Source organism: Rattus rattus, chromosome 4, assembly GCF_011064425.1.
Source record: "Rattus rattus isolate New Zealand chromosome 4, Rrattus_CSIRO_v1, whole genome shotgun sequence".
In the NCBI taxonomy this organism is placed as follows: Eukaryota; Metazoa; Chordata; class Mammalia; order Rodentia; family Muridae; genus Rattus; species Rattus rattus.
The window spans coordinates 19,676,472-19,692,894 of NC_046157.1; the positions used below are offsets into that span (position 1 = coordinate 19,676,472).

The 16,423-nt window shown below is 50.4% G+C and overlaps 1 protein-coding gene across 1 annotated transcript in view; it reads left to right on the forward strand.

Moving 5' to 3' along the window:
- Window positions 1-16,423, forward strand: part of Mylk (myosin light chain kinase) — a 180,579-nt gene that overhangs the window by 81,292 nt on the left and 82,864 nt on the right. The window contains 6 exon segments of the mRNA XM_032900154.1: window positions 3,070-3,207; window positions 4,913-5,110; window positions 5,698-5,947; window positions 12,095-12,169; window positions 12,655-13,336; window positions 13,406-13,850. Coding sequence (XP_032756045.1) covers window positions 3,070-3,207; window positions 4,913-5,110; window positions 5,698-5,947; window positions 12,095-12,169; window positions 12,655-13,336; window positions 13,406-13,850 — 1,788 coding nt within the window.

Genomic DNA, 16,423 nt, shown 5'->3' on the forward strand with positions numbered 1-16,423 from the left:
CACTAAACCAGCCATAAGAACAAACCAGGAAGCAGCGTTTCTCCGTGGCCTCTGTTTCAGTTCCTGCTTTGAGTTTCTGTCCTGACTTTCCATAGAGATGGAGTGAGACCTGAGAGTTATACACTGGGGGGGGGAAACACAAAGTTTCCTTCCTAATTTGGTTTTGGCGCATGGCATTTTATCACAGCAGTAGAAACTAAGACATGTCTCTTGTCCACATCCAAGACACAGACACTCAGGCCTTAGATCCAACATGCTGCCATGTTGGGGTGCAGCTCTCGCCCTTTGTCCCCCATCCCTCTTAGCTCCCAGGGCAGGTTGGGTGGCGTAAACAGATCTCTAGACTCCATCAGCCAGGATCCAGAGTCCTGTGGCTTTCCCGGAGCCCCGGGTGAGAGAGCAGGCAAGGGAAGAACTGAGAAAGAATGACCCAGCCTAGAAGAGCAGACAGCCACCAGCAGAAAGGTGAGCACATTGGGATTTGAATGCTCCTGTGGTACCCAGAAGTTCTCATCCATCTGTCTGGAGCTCCATGGCTTGGGCTGTGAGGCAGAGATTCAGGAACAGAGAGTCCTCTGAGGAGGGAAAACATTTTGTCTTCCAGCCCTCTCAGTCTGTGCACAACAGGAAATCCCTCAACCCTCCAGAGGCAGCCAGCTTTCTTGACCACAGCTGCCTAGGCTACATGAGGTAGATAGATCTGTGTTTCCAGTACAGGCTCCCTAAGTCCACTCTCACAGCCTCCTGCCAATACTCCACCGGCAGCTGCACTCCATCGAAAGGCAATCCCCAAAATATGGGCAGGGACCAAGAATGCAACCTGGTGGGCAGAGGTGGGGCAGGGCAGACCTGTCTAAGTTACTCTTGCGCCTGCTCCTTATTGTCCCTGCTGCGGCCACTCTGACAAAGCTTTATTCTGACCTTTATTCAACCCTCTGAGCCTTATCCCTCCATGGTCCCAGAGGCTGGGCTGGGAGAGCTTTGCTTTCTGTAGCCACAAGTAAAAATTAGCATGTTGTGAGTTCAACCTTAACCTGGTAGAGAAGACAGACACCCTGGAAACTAGCCCCAAAGTCCTATAGTTTGAAAGAAAGCTGGGAATTTGCTTCCCTTTGGGGGTGGAGACCCAAAATACTAGAGTCCTCCCTTGAAACTTTGCTTTTTAAATTAGAGACATTCCATTGTATCAGTCTGGTTTCTGTTGTAACAAAATACCCATAGGCAGATAATTTGTAAAGAGGTTTATCTTAGTTCCTAGCTCTAGAGGTCACAAAGATCTCTGTAGAAGCTTCATGCTCTGTCCTGTCATGGCTGAGGAGCACTAGAAGTCTGTACATGTGATAGCGTGTGCTAAAAACCACCTGTACAGGTACCAGGTTCACACTAGAACTCCCCATTCTCACATGAACTAATCCAAGTCTGTGAGACTTAATTCACTCTAGAGAGAACTAATCCAGTACCCAAAGAACTTTACCAGTTTCTTGAGAAACACTTTGATCCCTTCATAGGGGTGGTGTCTCCATGACCTAATCACCCGTTGGAGGACCCCTTTCTAGTTCCTCCATATGGAGAGTGAAATTTCATTGTGACTCCCAGGGATCAAGTAGAACATTTGCCTATCTCAGACTTTGATTTGATACCACGTACTACAAACAATCAAAAAGCAACAACTTGTTGTGGTTCACCCTGCCTTTTAGTTCAAACTGTAGCACCTGCTCTACTCATCCTACTCCCTAGAGTACCAGAAAATAACAACAGCAAAAAGCTACAGGAGAGGTTCGACTCCTGGAGACTGGTTGAAGCCAGCTTGGGGGAGGATGGCGAGACTACAGAAAAGCTCTTCTGTGAAAAACTATCTCCTCGGAGGAGGTGGACCAGGCTTGTACCCAGAGAGCTGTCCTGGTCTTCACCCTTTCTTAGCTAGCACTTACCTTTGTCCCTCTCCCAGATTTTACTGATGTCTTATGAAGGTACAGTAAGCTTGCATGTATTTTAGGAGTTTCACTTAAATGGGTTTTGGAAGACATGTTAATATCCGTGGAACATTTACCCTGACCTAAGAAGTGAACATTTCTGTTTCCTTTAGGCATTCCTTAGCGCTCTTCTCTAATCTGTCTCCCACCCCCTGCTGCAGCCACCCACTGATATGCTTTCTCTCTAGTTTTGTGTGTGTGTAAAAGAAAGAGAGAGAGAGAGAGAGAGAGAGAGAGAGAGAGAGAGAGAGAGAGAGAGAGAGAGAGGCCGTAGGATGAACCCAATGCTTTACACACAGGCGAGACACTTGCTCCATCACTGAGCCACATCCCACCCTAGAGTTTGACTTTGTTTACTTGAGACATGATCTTACCCTAAGCTGGCCTCCGACTCACCCTTCTCAGCCTCCTCGGTGTAGCGATTATAGGTGTGTGTTGCCATACCCAGCTTCAGTTTATTTTTCAAACAGAGGAGGAGGAAGAGGAGGAAGTGGGCTTCGTAAGTTGGTAGTAGCACATGTATTTCTGTATGAGATTCCGGATTTGATACCCAGCACCAAGAAGAAGGGGGTAAGAAGGGGTAGGGAGGAGAAGAAAGAAGAAGGAGGAGAACTAGTCAGCTGCTTACTCTAAGTGCTGTGTGCATATATCACGTCTGGCAAGATTAAGAAGAAACTGAGCATTTATTGTTCCAGGGGAGACAGTGCCTGGGAGCCAGGTTGGGAGGGAGACTTTACACAGACCCTTCGGTATCTCTTGGATTTTGTACTTCATGGGTGTACCCCTTCTTCTAGAGAGTAAAAAGAATTTAAAAGGAAAAAGTCTTCATGAAGGTGTCCAGTGTGAGCTTCCTCTCTGAGGTCCTTCTGAGGAACCACAGTTCATTTGCACAGGACTCTGTGGAACTTCAGTTTAGTCTCTGCTGTCAGACCTGAGCATTGTCATGTGTGGCAGTGACACGGGACCTACCTTGTTACCCGTGATCTCCAAGAGCCTGTCAGCATGCGTCAGACCTGAGCTTCAGCACAGCTATGGCGTCTAGTGTGTTTGTAGCGTGCCTGAGTGTTTCCGTCCTGTTTTTATTTCTACCACACAGAAAAGAACGGCGAAGGAGAGAGGGCGCACCGTCTGCCCCCAGCTCCCAGCAAGCTCTTCGCTCCCATCTTCCTGCAGGGCCTCTCCGACCTCAAAGTCATGGATGGAAGCCAGGTCACGATGACAGTCCAGGTGTCAGGTCTGTCCCCATAGCTCTCTCCTTGGGGTGTGTAAGAGAGTGGTCGTGTGGTGATGGGTGTTGCTCCCAGATGCCCAGAAAACCACCATGGATCCATCGGCAAGGGATACAAGTCTCTTGGCTTCTCTCTTCTGCTGTCTGGGTAGCATTTTGTAGATTCAGGGTTATATGGTCCAGGGGAAGAAGATAATTAAGGTTAACGTGGCCAGTTCCAATTGAATGTTTGGGGATTTTGTTTGTTTTGTTTTTGTTTCTGTTTTGTTTTGTAGTTTGGTTAGTTTGGTTTGGTTTTGGTTTTTATTTATTTATTTATTTATTTTGGATTTTAAGGAGTTTCAACTCTCTTTTTTTTAATTAGTGCATATTCGCTGTGGAAATCCATGGGTTTCACAATCACATTTTATACAAAAGCATTATGTACTTTAACCATATTTAGTCATTGCCTTTCCTGGCCTCCCACCAGCCCCCTTTCATTTCTACAATAGGGTCTCTTCCAGTTTTGAGTCATATGAGGAACAAAGCAGGGGTGTCTAGTCTTTCCTCCTCTTAATCTACATAGTGATTGAAATCCTAGCCATAGCGATAAGACAAGAGAAAGAAAGAGAAAAGTTGCGGGTGGGAAATGAGGAAGTCAAATTATTCAATTTGCAGACAATGTACGCCTATACTTAAAAGACCGTAAAGATTTTCTGGAATGTTAAATGATGCAGAATGATATTTATTTATTTATTTATTTATTTATTTATTTATTTATTTATTTATTATTTTTTTTTGTGAGGACCTCTCAAGTCTCAGAAGCTGTCTGAGTTGCTCTAGTGAGACCTTAAGGTAAAAAGGAGATGATCAAAGATCCTTCTAGAACAGAAAAAGAAATATGGCTAGCACCTAGACCAAGCTCGCCTGGCCCTTGCTGGGCATAGCATGAGAAGCTCACAAAGTCCCAGCTCCACACTCAGGACAGAGTAGACAAGAGCACCTTTGCGTGTATCTCTGGTTCTTGGTTCCTAGCAGAGAGCCCCAGGGTGTCCTCTTCCCTCTAGACATAATTAATATGAGGACCCAAGGATTTGTCCTTCAGAGGATGAAGGCAGAGCTTCACAGAGACGTCCAACTGGAAGAGATAAGAGGCACTCTGCACATGGCCTCCAGGCATGTGGAGTCTGACCCATCTGACAAATGGCCTGGTGTGTCTTCCCAGAGGCCTCATCCCTCTGGACACAGAGCCTCGTGGTCGGCTTTCAGATCTAAAGAAGCCCTCACGTGGCCGTTGATCTGTACTTCTAACACATTCCAGAAGCATAGGCTGACTCTGCCACACACTGAGAACCAAGCTTAGAAGTCCTCTGCAAGCTGAGGTCCTGGGACCACATTTGTGTGGCAGCCCAGTGCTTACTGAGCTCTTTCCAGTGACAGGGAGCTGCCGGGGTGTCAGCATTTCCTGCAGGTGGAGTCTCTCTGTGAGGCAGGGCAGGGCAGGGAACAGCTTCAGGGGTACGTTTCTCTGTGTGCTGTATGCCGTTCTGAGGGCAGCTAGCAAAGATTAGATTGACTCAATTATTCCTCCATACAGCCCTCTAAGGCAGGACGTGTGAGGAAACCGAAGCAGAGACTTTGTTAGCCAAGTATTAGCATATTAGGTGCACGGTTGCTTCCTGGCTAGCGATGTCCCTCTCTGACAACCTCCTGTTGCTACTCTTGTGTTCAGGGAACCCACCTCCAGAAGTCGTATGGCTTCACAACGGGAACGAGATCCAGGAGTCAGAGGACTTCCACTTCGAGCAGAAAGGTGGCTGGCACAGCCTGTGTATCCAGGAAGTGTTCCCGGAGGACACGGGCACATACACCTGTGAGGCCTGGAACAGCGCTGGGGAGGTCCGCACCCAGGCCATACTCACCGTGCAAGGTGAAGCTGAGATGCTTTGAGGGGGTGGGGGTGCAACTTCTGCCAAAGCCATTTAGAGATGAGGGAAACACAACAGACTGCTCAGTCCCATTGCAACCTCAGAGGCAGATCACTGTCCATCCGAAGCGCTCGCAGAGCTGGGCTTCCGCTCGTTGGGCTGCTTCTAAGCTAGATGGAGTGCTGCGGGGAGTCCGTAGCAGACTTAATCTGGCATTGATGGTTTGGGATATGAACCGCGGTTTCTGAGCTTCCTACAGAAACCTCCTTTCCAAGAGGAAAGGTGACTAAGCACGTGCAGGAAGTAACGGTCACATCCAATGCGGGTCCTGAGTATCAGCCTAGAACTCGGTATTGTACTTGGGCTCATACAAATTCATATTAGTACTCTCCTCTGGTAATATAACCAAGGCAGATGTGCAAGAAACACGTACCGTGTCCACATACCCATTTCCAAGCACCTTCTAGACCACTCGTTCTCCGGTGGCACACTGTCTTCCAACACTTGCCATCGCAAAGAATAGAGGGGATGCCCAGCTCCATGCTGAAAGGGCCTCTCTCTCTCTCTTTAACCCATTGCCTACTTCCAGAGCCCCATGATGGCACCCAGCCCTGGTTCATCAGCAAGCCTCGTTCGGTGACAGCCTCCCTGGGCCAGAGTGTCCTCATCTCCTGCGCCATAGCTGGAGACCCCTTTCCCACTGTGCACTGGCTCCGAGATGGCAAAGCCCTCTCCAAGGACCATGGCCACTTTGAGCTGCTCCAGAATGAGGACGTGTTCACCCTGGTTCTAAAGAACGTGCAACCCTGGCATGCCGGCCAGTATGAGATCCTGCTCAAGTGAGTCTGCGTATCCTGCCAGCCGATCTCACCCCCTCCCCCTTCCCCGGACTCCTCACTCTTGAGCTGGGAGTGGGAAGCCAGGGCAAACGGCAGCTGAAGGAGGTTTAGTGAGTTTGTATCTCTGTAGCCCCGAGGCTGGCAGCTTTATTTGGTGATGGCCTTCCTGCTGGCAGAGCCCCAGGGTGGCACAGGGGCATCATGTGGCGAGAGACAGAGAACACACATGTGAGCTTTCTCTGTCTTGTCTTTACACCCGCTAGTATTTGGGATTCCAACTGCTCAATTATCTAGTGTTAGATGCCCCCCCAGGACCCACTTCTAAATATGGTAGGGTTAAGTCCCCACCTTCTTGATACCTCACAATAGATATTAAATTTCCATATGTGGACCTCAGGGGCACATAGTTCCAGGCCAGCAGTTAAGAATTGGATGCATCTTAGAGATAGTTTGAACCCCTCAGTGCCTTTTACTACCCATTTTTGGAATCGCTCGCCATCGTTCTATATGGAGTTCGGTCAGAAATGAGCCTCCCAGTAAAACCTTTATTCAAGAAGTAAAGAATCAAGAGTCCGTCCTTTGGTAAAACATGTACCAATGAATTTCACTTATTATTATTATTAATTATTATTGTTATATATTATGGCCATGGGGCATGGGCTGGGCTGGAGCCATGGCTCAGTGGTTAAGAGTACATACCATTCCTGCCCAGGACCCAAGTTCTGTTTCCAGCACCCATAGTGGACAGCAGCTCTTGTTCCAGGGGACCTGATGTCCTCTTCTGGCCTCTGTAGACACCGGCACTTACTTCATATACCCACACACAGATGTAAGCCCATACGCATAATTAAAAGTAGTGCAGGGTGTTGCAGGCTTGACTAGCTGTATATGGCCCTGAGTTTGATCCCCAGAACTGAAAAAAAATACTATTCAAAAATAAGTTTTAAAATATTCTTTAATTGCTACAGGGCAGACCGTGGTGCACACTTTTAATCCTAGCACTTGGCGGGTGGATTTCTATGAGTTCGAGGCCAGGATAAAAGACTCTGAAAATCAGAGTCTGGGGTCATTTTGTCTCTGTTCAGGGTACAGTCCATAAACAGAGGGGAGGTCACAGCAGCAGGAGGTCTAAGCATCTGCAGTCAGGAAGCAGAGGGAGAGCATCAGAGGGAGAGCAGCAGAGGGAGAGCATCAGAAGGAGAGCAGCAGAGGGAGAGCAGCAGAGGGAGAGCATCAGAGGGAGAGCAGCAGAAGGAGAGCAGCAGAGGGAGAGCAGCAGAGGGAGAGCATCAGAGGGAGAGCATCAGAGGGAGAGCATCAGCAAGGGAGAGCAGCAGAGGGAGAGCAGCAGAGGGAGAGCAGCAGAGGGAGAGCAGCAGAGGGAGAGCAGCAGAGGGAGAGCAGCAGAGGGAGAGCAGCACTGCTCAGCTGTCTCTCTTCTTTGTATTGAGCCTAGGCCCCCAGCCATGGGACAGAGCTGCCCAGGCCCCCAGCCCATGGGACAGAGCTGCCCAGGCTCCCAGCCATGGGATGGAGCTGCCCAGGCCCCCAGCCCATGGGACAGAGCTGCCCAGGTCATCCCAATCAATTAACCTTATACAGACAATCCCTTACAGTAGGACAAGAGTCTCTTACATGAGTCTAGAAATTGTCAAGTTGATAATATTAGCCATCACAAGTAGTAAAAAGTGAAAATAAAGCAACCACAGGGAGATTAATTTTCCCTATTGAAATATTCCATCTCTTAATATCCTGAGTGAGGCCTAGTTGATGGGCAGAAGGCCTTCTCTGAGGCCTAAGACCTGACCTGTGTGTGTAAGGTTGTGGCACCTCCTGAGGATGGTTAGACATGGCCTTAATGTGTGCCTGAGGACCCGGTCACTTCCTTCTGAACTTTATCAGTTCCCCACACTGAGCCTATCATTCGGGAGCAGCTCTGTAAGCTCCGTGCTATGGCTTTTGCTGTGATGGAATACTGCACGTGCAGAGTTCTGAGCGTGTGCTTTTTATTCACATCAGCTATCTGCTGCTGCTTAACAAACCACCCCCAAATGCTTAAGTGCATTTTTAAAAATACCCTTTAAAAAAAATAAAGCAGGGCTGGAGAGATGGCTCAGCAGTTAAGAGCACTGACTGCTCTTCCAGAGGTCCTGAGTTCAATTCCCAGCAACCACATGGTGGCTCACAACCATCTGTAATGGGATCTGATGTCCTCTTCTGGTGTGTCTGAAGACAGTGACAGTGTACTCACGTACATAAAACAAATAAAATCAAAGAAAAGAAGAAAGAAAGAAAGAAAAGAAAGAGAGCTATTACCTCTTAGAGATCTTTGAGTCTGTTTAGAAGTTATGCCTCTACAGGCAGAGCTCCGCTGATCTGAGTTACAGAGGACCCTCTTACAAATACGTGTCATGCCGTTCCCATCAGCCCTGTGTCTACACGATGTCCACTGACTTTGCCTTCAGCTTGAAGTCGTTATCAGGAAGGACAAATCTGCCTCCATGAAGAGAAGCCTACGCCCTTGCTCACTAGGCCAGTACCAGGGCAGAGAGTGACTTAATGTGACAATACTTCCTAATGAAGGAATGATACTTTGAGACTACACTTGTATTAATCAACTAGATAGCCTATAATAGATAGGTATTTTTTTTTTTTTGCGATTTTGTTTGTCTGGTTTGGTTTTGAGATAATCTCATGTTGCACAGGGGGCCTCAAACTCAGTCTATGTAACCTTGGACTCTGGCTTCTCTTGTTTCCATCTCCCGACTTTTTGTGAGATTTTGAAGCAAAAAGAAAGGCTGGGGGTTGGCCAGTGAAGGAGGACTTGGCTGTTAAATGAGCCAAGAAAGAAAGGGGGTAGGGAGCACAAAGCAAAGATCTATAGGAAGTTTGCCAGGCCATAGAGGGGGTTACACTGGAAGGGCAAGCGGCAGGCTGTCTGGGACCAGCTGGGGACAGTCATAAAATGTAGACGATTCCCAGCTGACAGGGAATGCAGGACTTATCTAGCCTTCCCATCTAATAATGAGGGACACCGAGGTCTCAGGTCACCGAGTTGCTCATGGCCACGAGCTGAGCCTAAGTTCGAGCCCTTGTCTCTTGACTTCAGTCAGATGTTCTTCCATTCTTACAGCCTGTCATTAGGAGTGTCTTTCCATGCACTGGGAATTAGGGGACCTGGGAATTCATGCTGGCCTCTTCGTGCATCCCTCTTTCCTCCCAAAGCCTAGATTCCTTATTCCTCCGGGAGGCCATTGCCTTGGCCTTGGCTCTGTCCCCAGCAAAAAATGGAGCAAGTCAGTGGAAAGTTCTCCTGAGGAGTGCATGCCAGGCCTGCCAGGGACCTTGTTCCCTCTCACTTGCTTTGTCCTGACAGAATCGGACCTAGCCCACGGAAGAGGGTCTTTCAAGAAGGAAAGCTGGGGGCGTGGGGCTGGGAGACAGCCCAGGGGTCCAATCTGTTCCTGCCAACATGGAGTGATGGGCATGGGGGAGTTTTGACCTCTCGTTCCCTTCGCCAGCTCTGACCAAGAGGAGAGCTAGCAACACTTCACCGCCAAGTTCCAGCTGAGATGTTAGAAAGCACAGATATTTTTTTCAGAAAATTAGTTCTTTACCTTTGTATATAAAATTGTCCTGTGTGATGGTGATTTGAGGAGGGACACATTGCAAGGCTTCTAACCAGAATATGACCCTGTAATGCGGGGCTCCAGAAAGGAGAGCATCTTTTTGGCAGGTTTGCAGCATACAGAGTGACTGCTGTGTCCTGTGTGGCCATATCAGGGCCGGGCCTCAGTCTCAGCCCGTTTGTGATGGAGTGTGGGTAATATTAAAGACATCTCTAAGACACTGTTCCTGCTGGTTAGGTCACTGGTACACGGGCCCAGGCAAGAGTCTGTCTGAACTTTATAGGCTCCACATGAACTTGACTTAAAGGCCCAGTAGAGGTTTTCATCTTAGGCTTTCAGTATTGTTCCCCCAGGCCCAGCCATGGTGTCTCTGTGTTCTTCCCCCTCATCTGGAGACCTCAGGGTGGGTGGAGCTAGAGATCTTGGGCGGGGCTTATCTCTGTCCATGGTCCCCACCATGGGGACAGATCAAGGCGATGGCAAGATCCATGGGGATATGTAAGCGTGGCCCCAGCTCAGCAGACGTCCATCTCTGATGCACAGCCTCCTGGAGTGTGGCTATAGTAAAGTGGGGCCATCTGGTCAGTATCTACTCCTGATTTCTATGCCTGTGTTTTGTCCTCCTTATGACAAGAGGAAACTCGAAGATGGTGTGGTGGGAGGAAAAGAGCTACCAAAGCAACACCCATTGGGCATCTTGCTCTGTTCCAGGCCAGCATCGCTGTGAAGTAGAGAAATAATAACTCAACACTGCCCTGTAGGCTGACAGAATCAGGAACCCGGGTAGCATGCTCACAACCTGGCACCAATATAAACAGAGGTGTAGCCTGCACTCTTCAGGTGCCTTGAATTGGTAGCATCAAAAAAAAAAACCCGGGCCTGGATGAAGGGACAAACTAGAGGAGCTGACAGTGAGGAGAGAGGAATGAGGTCACGGGGAGGGATCTACATGGTCACAGCCTGGGATAGCACAAAGGTGGAGCAGAGGAGGAGAGGAGGCTAGAAGTAAGCAAACCGACCTATCCTTGTTCGCATGGTCCCTGCCCAAGGGTAAGGAGCAAATCCACAGACCCTGAGAAGCAGAACCACTCTGTAGGCTGCTGGTGTCTGAGGAAGTCCCAGACAAAGTGAGTGGATGTACCCCTGTGGTAGCAGGAGACATAAGCACCTATCCCCAGATTCAAGATGTAGGTGCCTACCAGACGATCCCATACACTCATGTACGTGAGGGTGTCCACTCTCGTGGTTAAGGCGCACATGCATACAGACACAAAGAAGCACACAAAGATTCCAGAGCAAACTGGTTCTGATAAACGATATAGGACCTGTACACAGGCCACAAATCTTAGATGTAAGTAGATTTAGGTCCCAGCCCCTGTCCCTGCTAGTTACCTCTGAGTTTAGGCACATCGTTTAACCTTCATGAACTCCATTTGCCTTATGTAAGCGGTGGTGCCTCTAAGCAGTTAGAACCATAAACGAAATGAAGTGGGCTTTGTAAGGAGGAGGTCCAGTGCTGGCAGCTGGCACATCTATCATGGTGTCTGGAAGGGTCACTCAGACCCAGCAGCGCTGCTAAGGCAATCTAGGGAATTGCGGAACCTGAGAATTCCAGCACTGTCTTGCATAATCCCCACGGCCTCCTTCCTGACACTTTCCAGACCAAGCCGGCGTGCTGTAGAGAACAAGACAAAGCCTGTGGCAGTCAGGAGGCCGGAGGGTCCTGGATAAACCGTCCTTGGTGTGGTAGAACTTACCCATTTAATTCCCAGACTTGCCCTTTTATGAGACATGGCTTTGAAACACCAGCAGAGGGCAGCCTCGCAGGCCAGAGGGGCTCAACTGCTTTGAATCTACCCGGGCTAGCCATTCAGCCCCCTGCCTGAGAAGAGGGGCCTCAGCCCGGCCATGCACCCCTGGAGGCTGAACAGCTCTGTGATTGTAAAGAATCCAAAGCCCTCCCCACCTGAAGGAGGAAAAGAAGGGGCCACCCAGGTTGGGAGACACACTTGTTAGGTTCTCAACACAGAATGTTCTGATTAATGAAGGGAAGCTGTGGCTGTTTTCAAGGAGGATCCAGCCGTCGGGGAAGTGGCTGTCATTACTTTGAGGGAGTGTAGAATCAGGTCGGCCATCTGAGCAGGGCCTGTCTGCATAGACCAGAGGCTTCATCACAACCCTGCAGCAGCCTTTAGTCTCAGATTGAGCGATCGACACATAGTGTTGAAGAGGATTCCCATTTGTAGATGCTGATCTTGCTGCCCTCTCAGATATCCCCCACCCCCTTCTTTTCAGTCTGGAACTGTAAAAATCACGGTTGACCACAGGGTGAGAGCCCTACCCCTAAATCTAAGTCTGGGGTGGAAGCCACAGCCAAGCCCTAGGCCTCCTTCCTCTGCGGCCCATCAGCCCATGACCAAGTTCACACTTGCCTTGCACCCCTCCCCACCCTGAGCTGAATAGGTCCTTTGACCAGGGGACCTCGTAGTCCTTATTGTCTTGTCCTTGACTTCATCAGGAACCGGGTTGGCGAGTGCAGTTGCCAAGTGTCACTGATGCTGCACAAAGGTCCTTCCAGAGTCCCACCACCACGGTGAGTGCCCCCAGGAGAAGCCTAGCCAGGTCTCCCACACTCACCCGCCATCCTCTGTCTGGCCCTGAAGCCTGGGGTTGTTTGTGTCCTCCTGTTAAGTCTGCCAGAGCCAAAGAGAAAGATTGGAAAGGGATGAAGGGGAGAGGCCAGAAGAAGGCAAAGGAGGGGGTGATGTGTGTTTCTTTTCTCTCTCTCTCTCTCTCTCTCTCTCTCTCTCTCTCTCTCTCTCTCTCTCTCTCTCTCTCTTTGCACACACCCTTATAAGGCTACTGAAATCATTACCGATATAATAAACCAACTAGGCAAGTGAGTGCCTCTCACCAATGTTCCCTTCTATAAACACAGCCTGGCCGGCCCCCACGTCCCCTTCCCCCCCTCCTCTCTACCCTCCGCCCTCAGGGATTTGCTCTCCCCTGACGTTTCTGTCTTACCCAGCCCCTTTTCCTCCCTGCTACTTTCTCTTTTTCCTTCACTGGTTATTGCAGGGGGCGGGAGCCTGCCAGCTGTGAGGGCCTCTGTGGTGGAGGAGTTGGTGCTCATGGTGATGCTGACCGTGATGGGACCCTGAGGCCCTGCTGGCCAGCAAGAGGGCAGGGTTGGCCTGAAGAAGAAGACGGAGAAGACGTGAGGGGGCTGTTGAAGAGACGGGTGGAGACCAGGCTGCACACAGAAGAGGCCATCCGCCAGCAGGAGGTGGGGCAGCTGGATTTTCGTGACCTCCTGGGAAAGAAGGTGAGCACAAAGACCGTATCAGAAGACGACCTGAAGGACATCCCAGCCGAGCAGATGGATTTCCGCGCCAACCTTCAGCGGCAAGTGAAGCCAAAGACTGTATCTGAGGAAGAGAGGAAGGTGCATAGCCCCCAACAGGTTGACTTCCGGTCTGTCCTAGCCAAGAAGGGGACCCCTAAGACCCCTGTCCCTGAGAAGGCGCCACCTCAAAAAGCTGCCACCCCAGACTTTCGCTCAGTGCTAGGTAGCAAGAAGAAGTCGCCTGCGGAGAACGGGGGCAACACTGCCGAGGTCTTGAATGTCAAGGCTGGGGAAAGCCCCACGCCTGCAGGCAATGCGCAGCCAGTCGGGGCCCTGAAACCCATAGGCAACGCCAAGCCTGCCGAGACCCTGAAGACCGTGGGCAACGCCAAGCCTGCCGAGACCCTGAAGTCCGTGGGCAACGCCAAGCCTGCCGAGACCCTGAAGCCCGTGGGCAACGCCAAGCCTGCCCAGACCCTGAAGCCCGTGGGCAACATCAAGCCAGCCGAGACCCTGAAGCCCGTGGGCAACGTCAAGCCAGCCGAGACCCTGAAGCCCATAGCCAACGCACAGCCTTCAGGGTCCCCGAAACCCATAGCCAATGCACAGCCTATTGAGACCCAGAAGTCTGTGGCCAATGCCAAGTCTGCTGAGACCCCGAAACTAGCGGGGAAAGAAGAACTCAAGGAGGTTAGGAATGATGTGAACTGTAAGAAAGCGCATGTCGGAGCCACCGGCAATGAAAAAAGACCTGAGAGCCAAGGCTCGGCCCCAGTTTTCAAGGAAAAGCTACAAGATGTCCATGTGGCTGAGGGCGAGAAGCTGCTACTCCAGTGCCAGGTGACCTCTGATCCTCCGGCCACTGTCACCTGGACACTGAATGGAAAGACACTCAAGACCACAAAATTCATCATCCTCACCCAAGAAGGTAAATGCGGGTGACGGTAGGGAAGATGGGAAGCCTGTAAACTACATGGGTCACTGTCAAAGCATGGACTTTGATGGACACTTGTAGCCATGGCCAGAGTTGGAATAGCCTTCCTATTCCCCTCAGTTATAGAATGGGCTCTCTGCTGAGGGGCCCTGGGTGTACCTGAGCCTACTGTGGATATGAGCTGGGCTTCTGATCCTTGTGGTACGTGCTGTGTCTTGGTGTCTGTCTTGCAGAACCCTCTCCTGGGACCTCACCCAGGTCTCCTCTGAGCAGACGTAGGACTGAGTGTTCAACATCCCCATCCCCATGGAGAGAGCTATGCCTGCAGACTGGGAAAAGAGGGACATGGATTTGAGGTTAACTGGGCACCCTGAGCCCATTACTGATTGAGAAGTGTAGGAGACACTAATTGACGCCGTGCTGGTACGGGGCTAGAGGCTGGCATCAGCAACAGCTCAGTCTTGAGAACATTGTGGGTCTGAAGGGACCCATGGGCAAGCCAAACCCTCACACAGCCCCAGTGGACCCACTCACGCGGGACAGAGCTGCTCGCTTCCTAATTTGGATGAGACTTTTGTTTGCTGGTGTTTCACATTCTTGGTTGGGGGTGGTGCAAGCCCTGTCACCCGTGGCCTTTGGGGCCGTGGAGTTTTCAAGCGTGCCAGTTTACACCAGAGAAAATAGGGGAGAGAGAGGAGGTCATCCCCAGCTCCTTGTTATGGTTTACTGTCCTTTTACACTTATTTAGTGTGTGTGTGTGAGAGAGAGACAGACAGACAGACAGACAGACAGACAGACAGAGAGACGGTGATTGGTTATGAGTGTGGGCACACGCTGCCACGTGTATGTGTCATCGTGTTTGGAGGTGAGAAGACAACTTGGAGGAGCTGGTTCTTTCCTTCTGCTGTGTGTGTCCCCTAGGATCAAACTCAGGTGGGGAGGATGGGGGAAAGCACCTTTACCTGCTGCCGAGTTACCTAACCAGCCCTCGGTGTGGCTTAAGATGTTCTTATAAACCTCCGGTCTTATCAGAAACTCCTAGGCCAGATGAGATCCCACAGTCCACTGAGGTGGAGAGTGAAGGGACAGGGTCCTGCCTGAGCTCGAGCTGACCCTAAAGGATCATGAAGAAGCTCCCAGGGTGTGGCATGTGCCCTTTAGATGCAGAGGGAAGTCGATGCAGAGGCTGAGTGGACAGGTTTAATAAATGCCAGTGCACTGAGACACCAGCCCACTCTTCCCCTCTTCTCTCCACTCTCCTCTGGTCACTCCCCTCCACACACTATCCCTTCATCCCTACCTCCAAAACCCTGGAAGGAGGCATTGTAGATAGCAGCGACCTTGTCCCTTACTTCAACGATTCAGCCAGCAAATCTAGAGCAGCCGAAATGTATGGAGTCTAAATGCTGAATGATGGAAAGGCAAACGGGACATTTTGTTCAGCAGAGAGAGATGCTGTAATCTTCTGCTAATGTGTCCACAGTAGCTTTCCACACTGATGCCCTCAGGTTGGTGGGGTCTTCCAGAAGGTCTGCATCCCCCTGTGTCGTCTCCCTGTGTCAAACAAACTAGAAAGCTTGACCAGGGGTGTTTTCCAGGTCACCATGCCCAGTGACCTCTCTGGGCAGGATGGAGGATAGCCACCAACCTGGGGCATGTAAGTGATAGAAGATACTGTCTGAGTACACCAGCCTCGGGAAAACTGGGGTTCAGCAGTGATGGAGGTGACAGTTCCCAAAGCCAGAGCCACCAGTGGCCACTTACAGAGTCTGCTCAAATGAGCAGTGTAAGATAGATCTCAGCCCTGATCAGAGAAGTGCTTCCCGAGACACCAGCCACTGACTGCCGTTAGGCCTGGGTTGCTTGGAATAATCTTGAGAGCTCAGAGATGGAAGCAACATCATCACCTCCCACAGGGGGAGGACTAAAGTCCTCAGTGACAAGAGAAGAGAGACTGAGAGGGGAGGTAGGGATTACAGGGAGAGCTCCAAAGCAAACTTTGAACAGAAGTCTCAGTGTTTCGAGGTACGAATAGCTTGTTTCCATCAGTGGAGCACCATGCCGGGATACCATCCTAGACAGTTACATTGTCTCATCCCATAATTCTCATACTACCAAGTCTCCTAACAACAGAGAAGTTAGGTAAATGACCCGAGGTTGCACAGCTCTTAAGTAACAGACACTCCTCCCTGTGGTAGAGGAAGGAGACCTTGAAGTGAGCCTACTGTGCTACAGTAAAGAGGAGGGTGCTTGTTCTCCAAATACCAGCCCTGCCCCCCCCCAGCCTGCACTCACCAAGTCTTTAAGAGGGTCCCCCCAGGGGGAAATGCATCTCATCAGCTGTCACTGGAGAGGTCTGGGAAGGCTGCAAGGCAGTGGCCAGAGGTAGATTGAGTCTGCTCGTAGTAGGTCTAGCAGCAAGGACATAGGCTCACTGTGATACAGCTGTTGGATCCAATGCTACAGAGTAGTCCGAGAGGACGAATTGTTCCATGCTAGGGGACTGGGCGACTGGTAGGAAAGCCCAGAAAGCAGGCCAGACTTGAACATCAGGGAAGCTAGCAGTA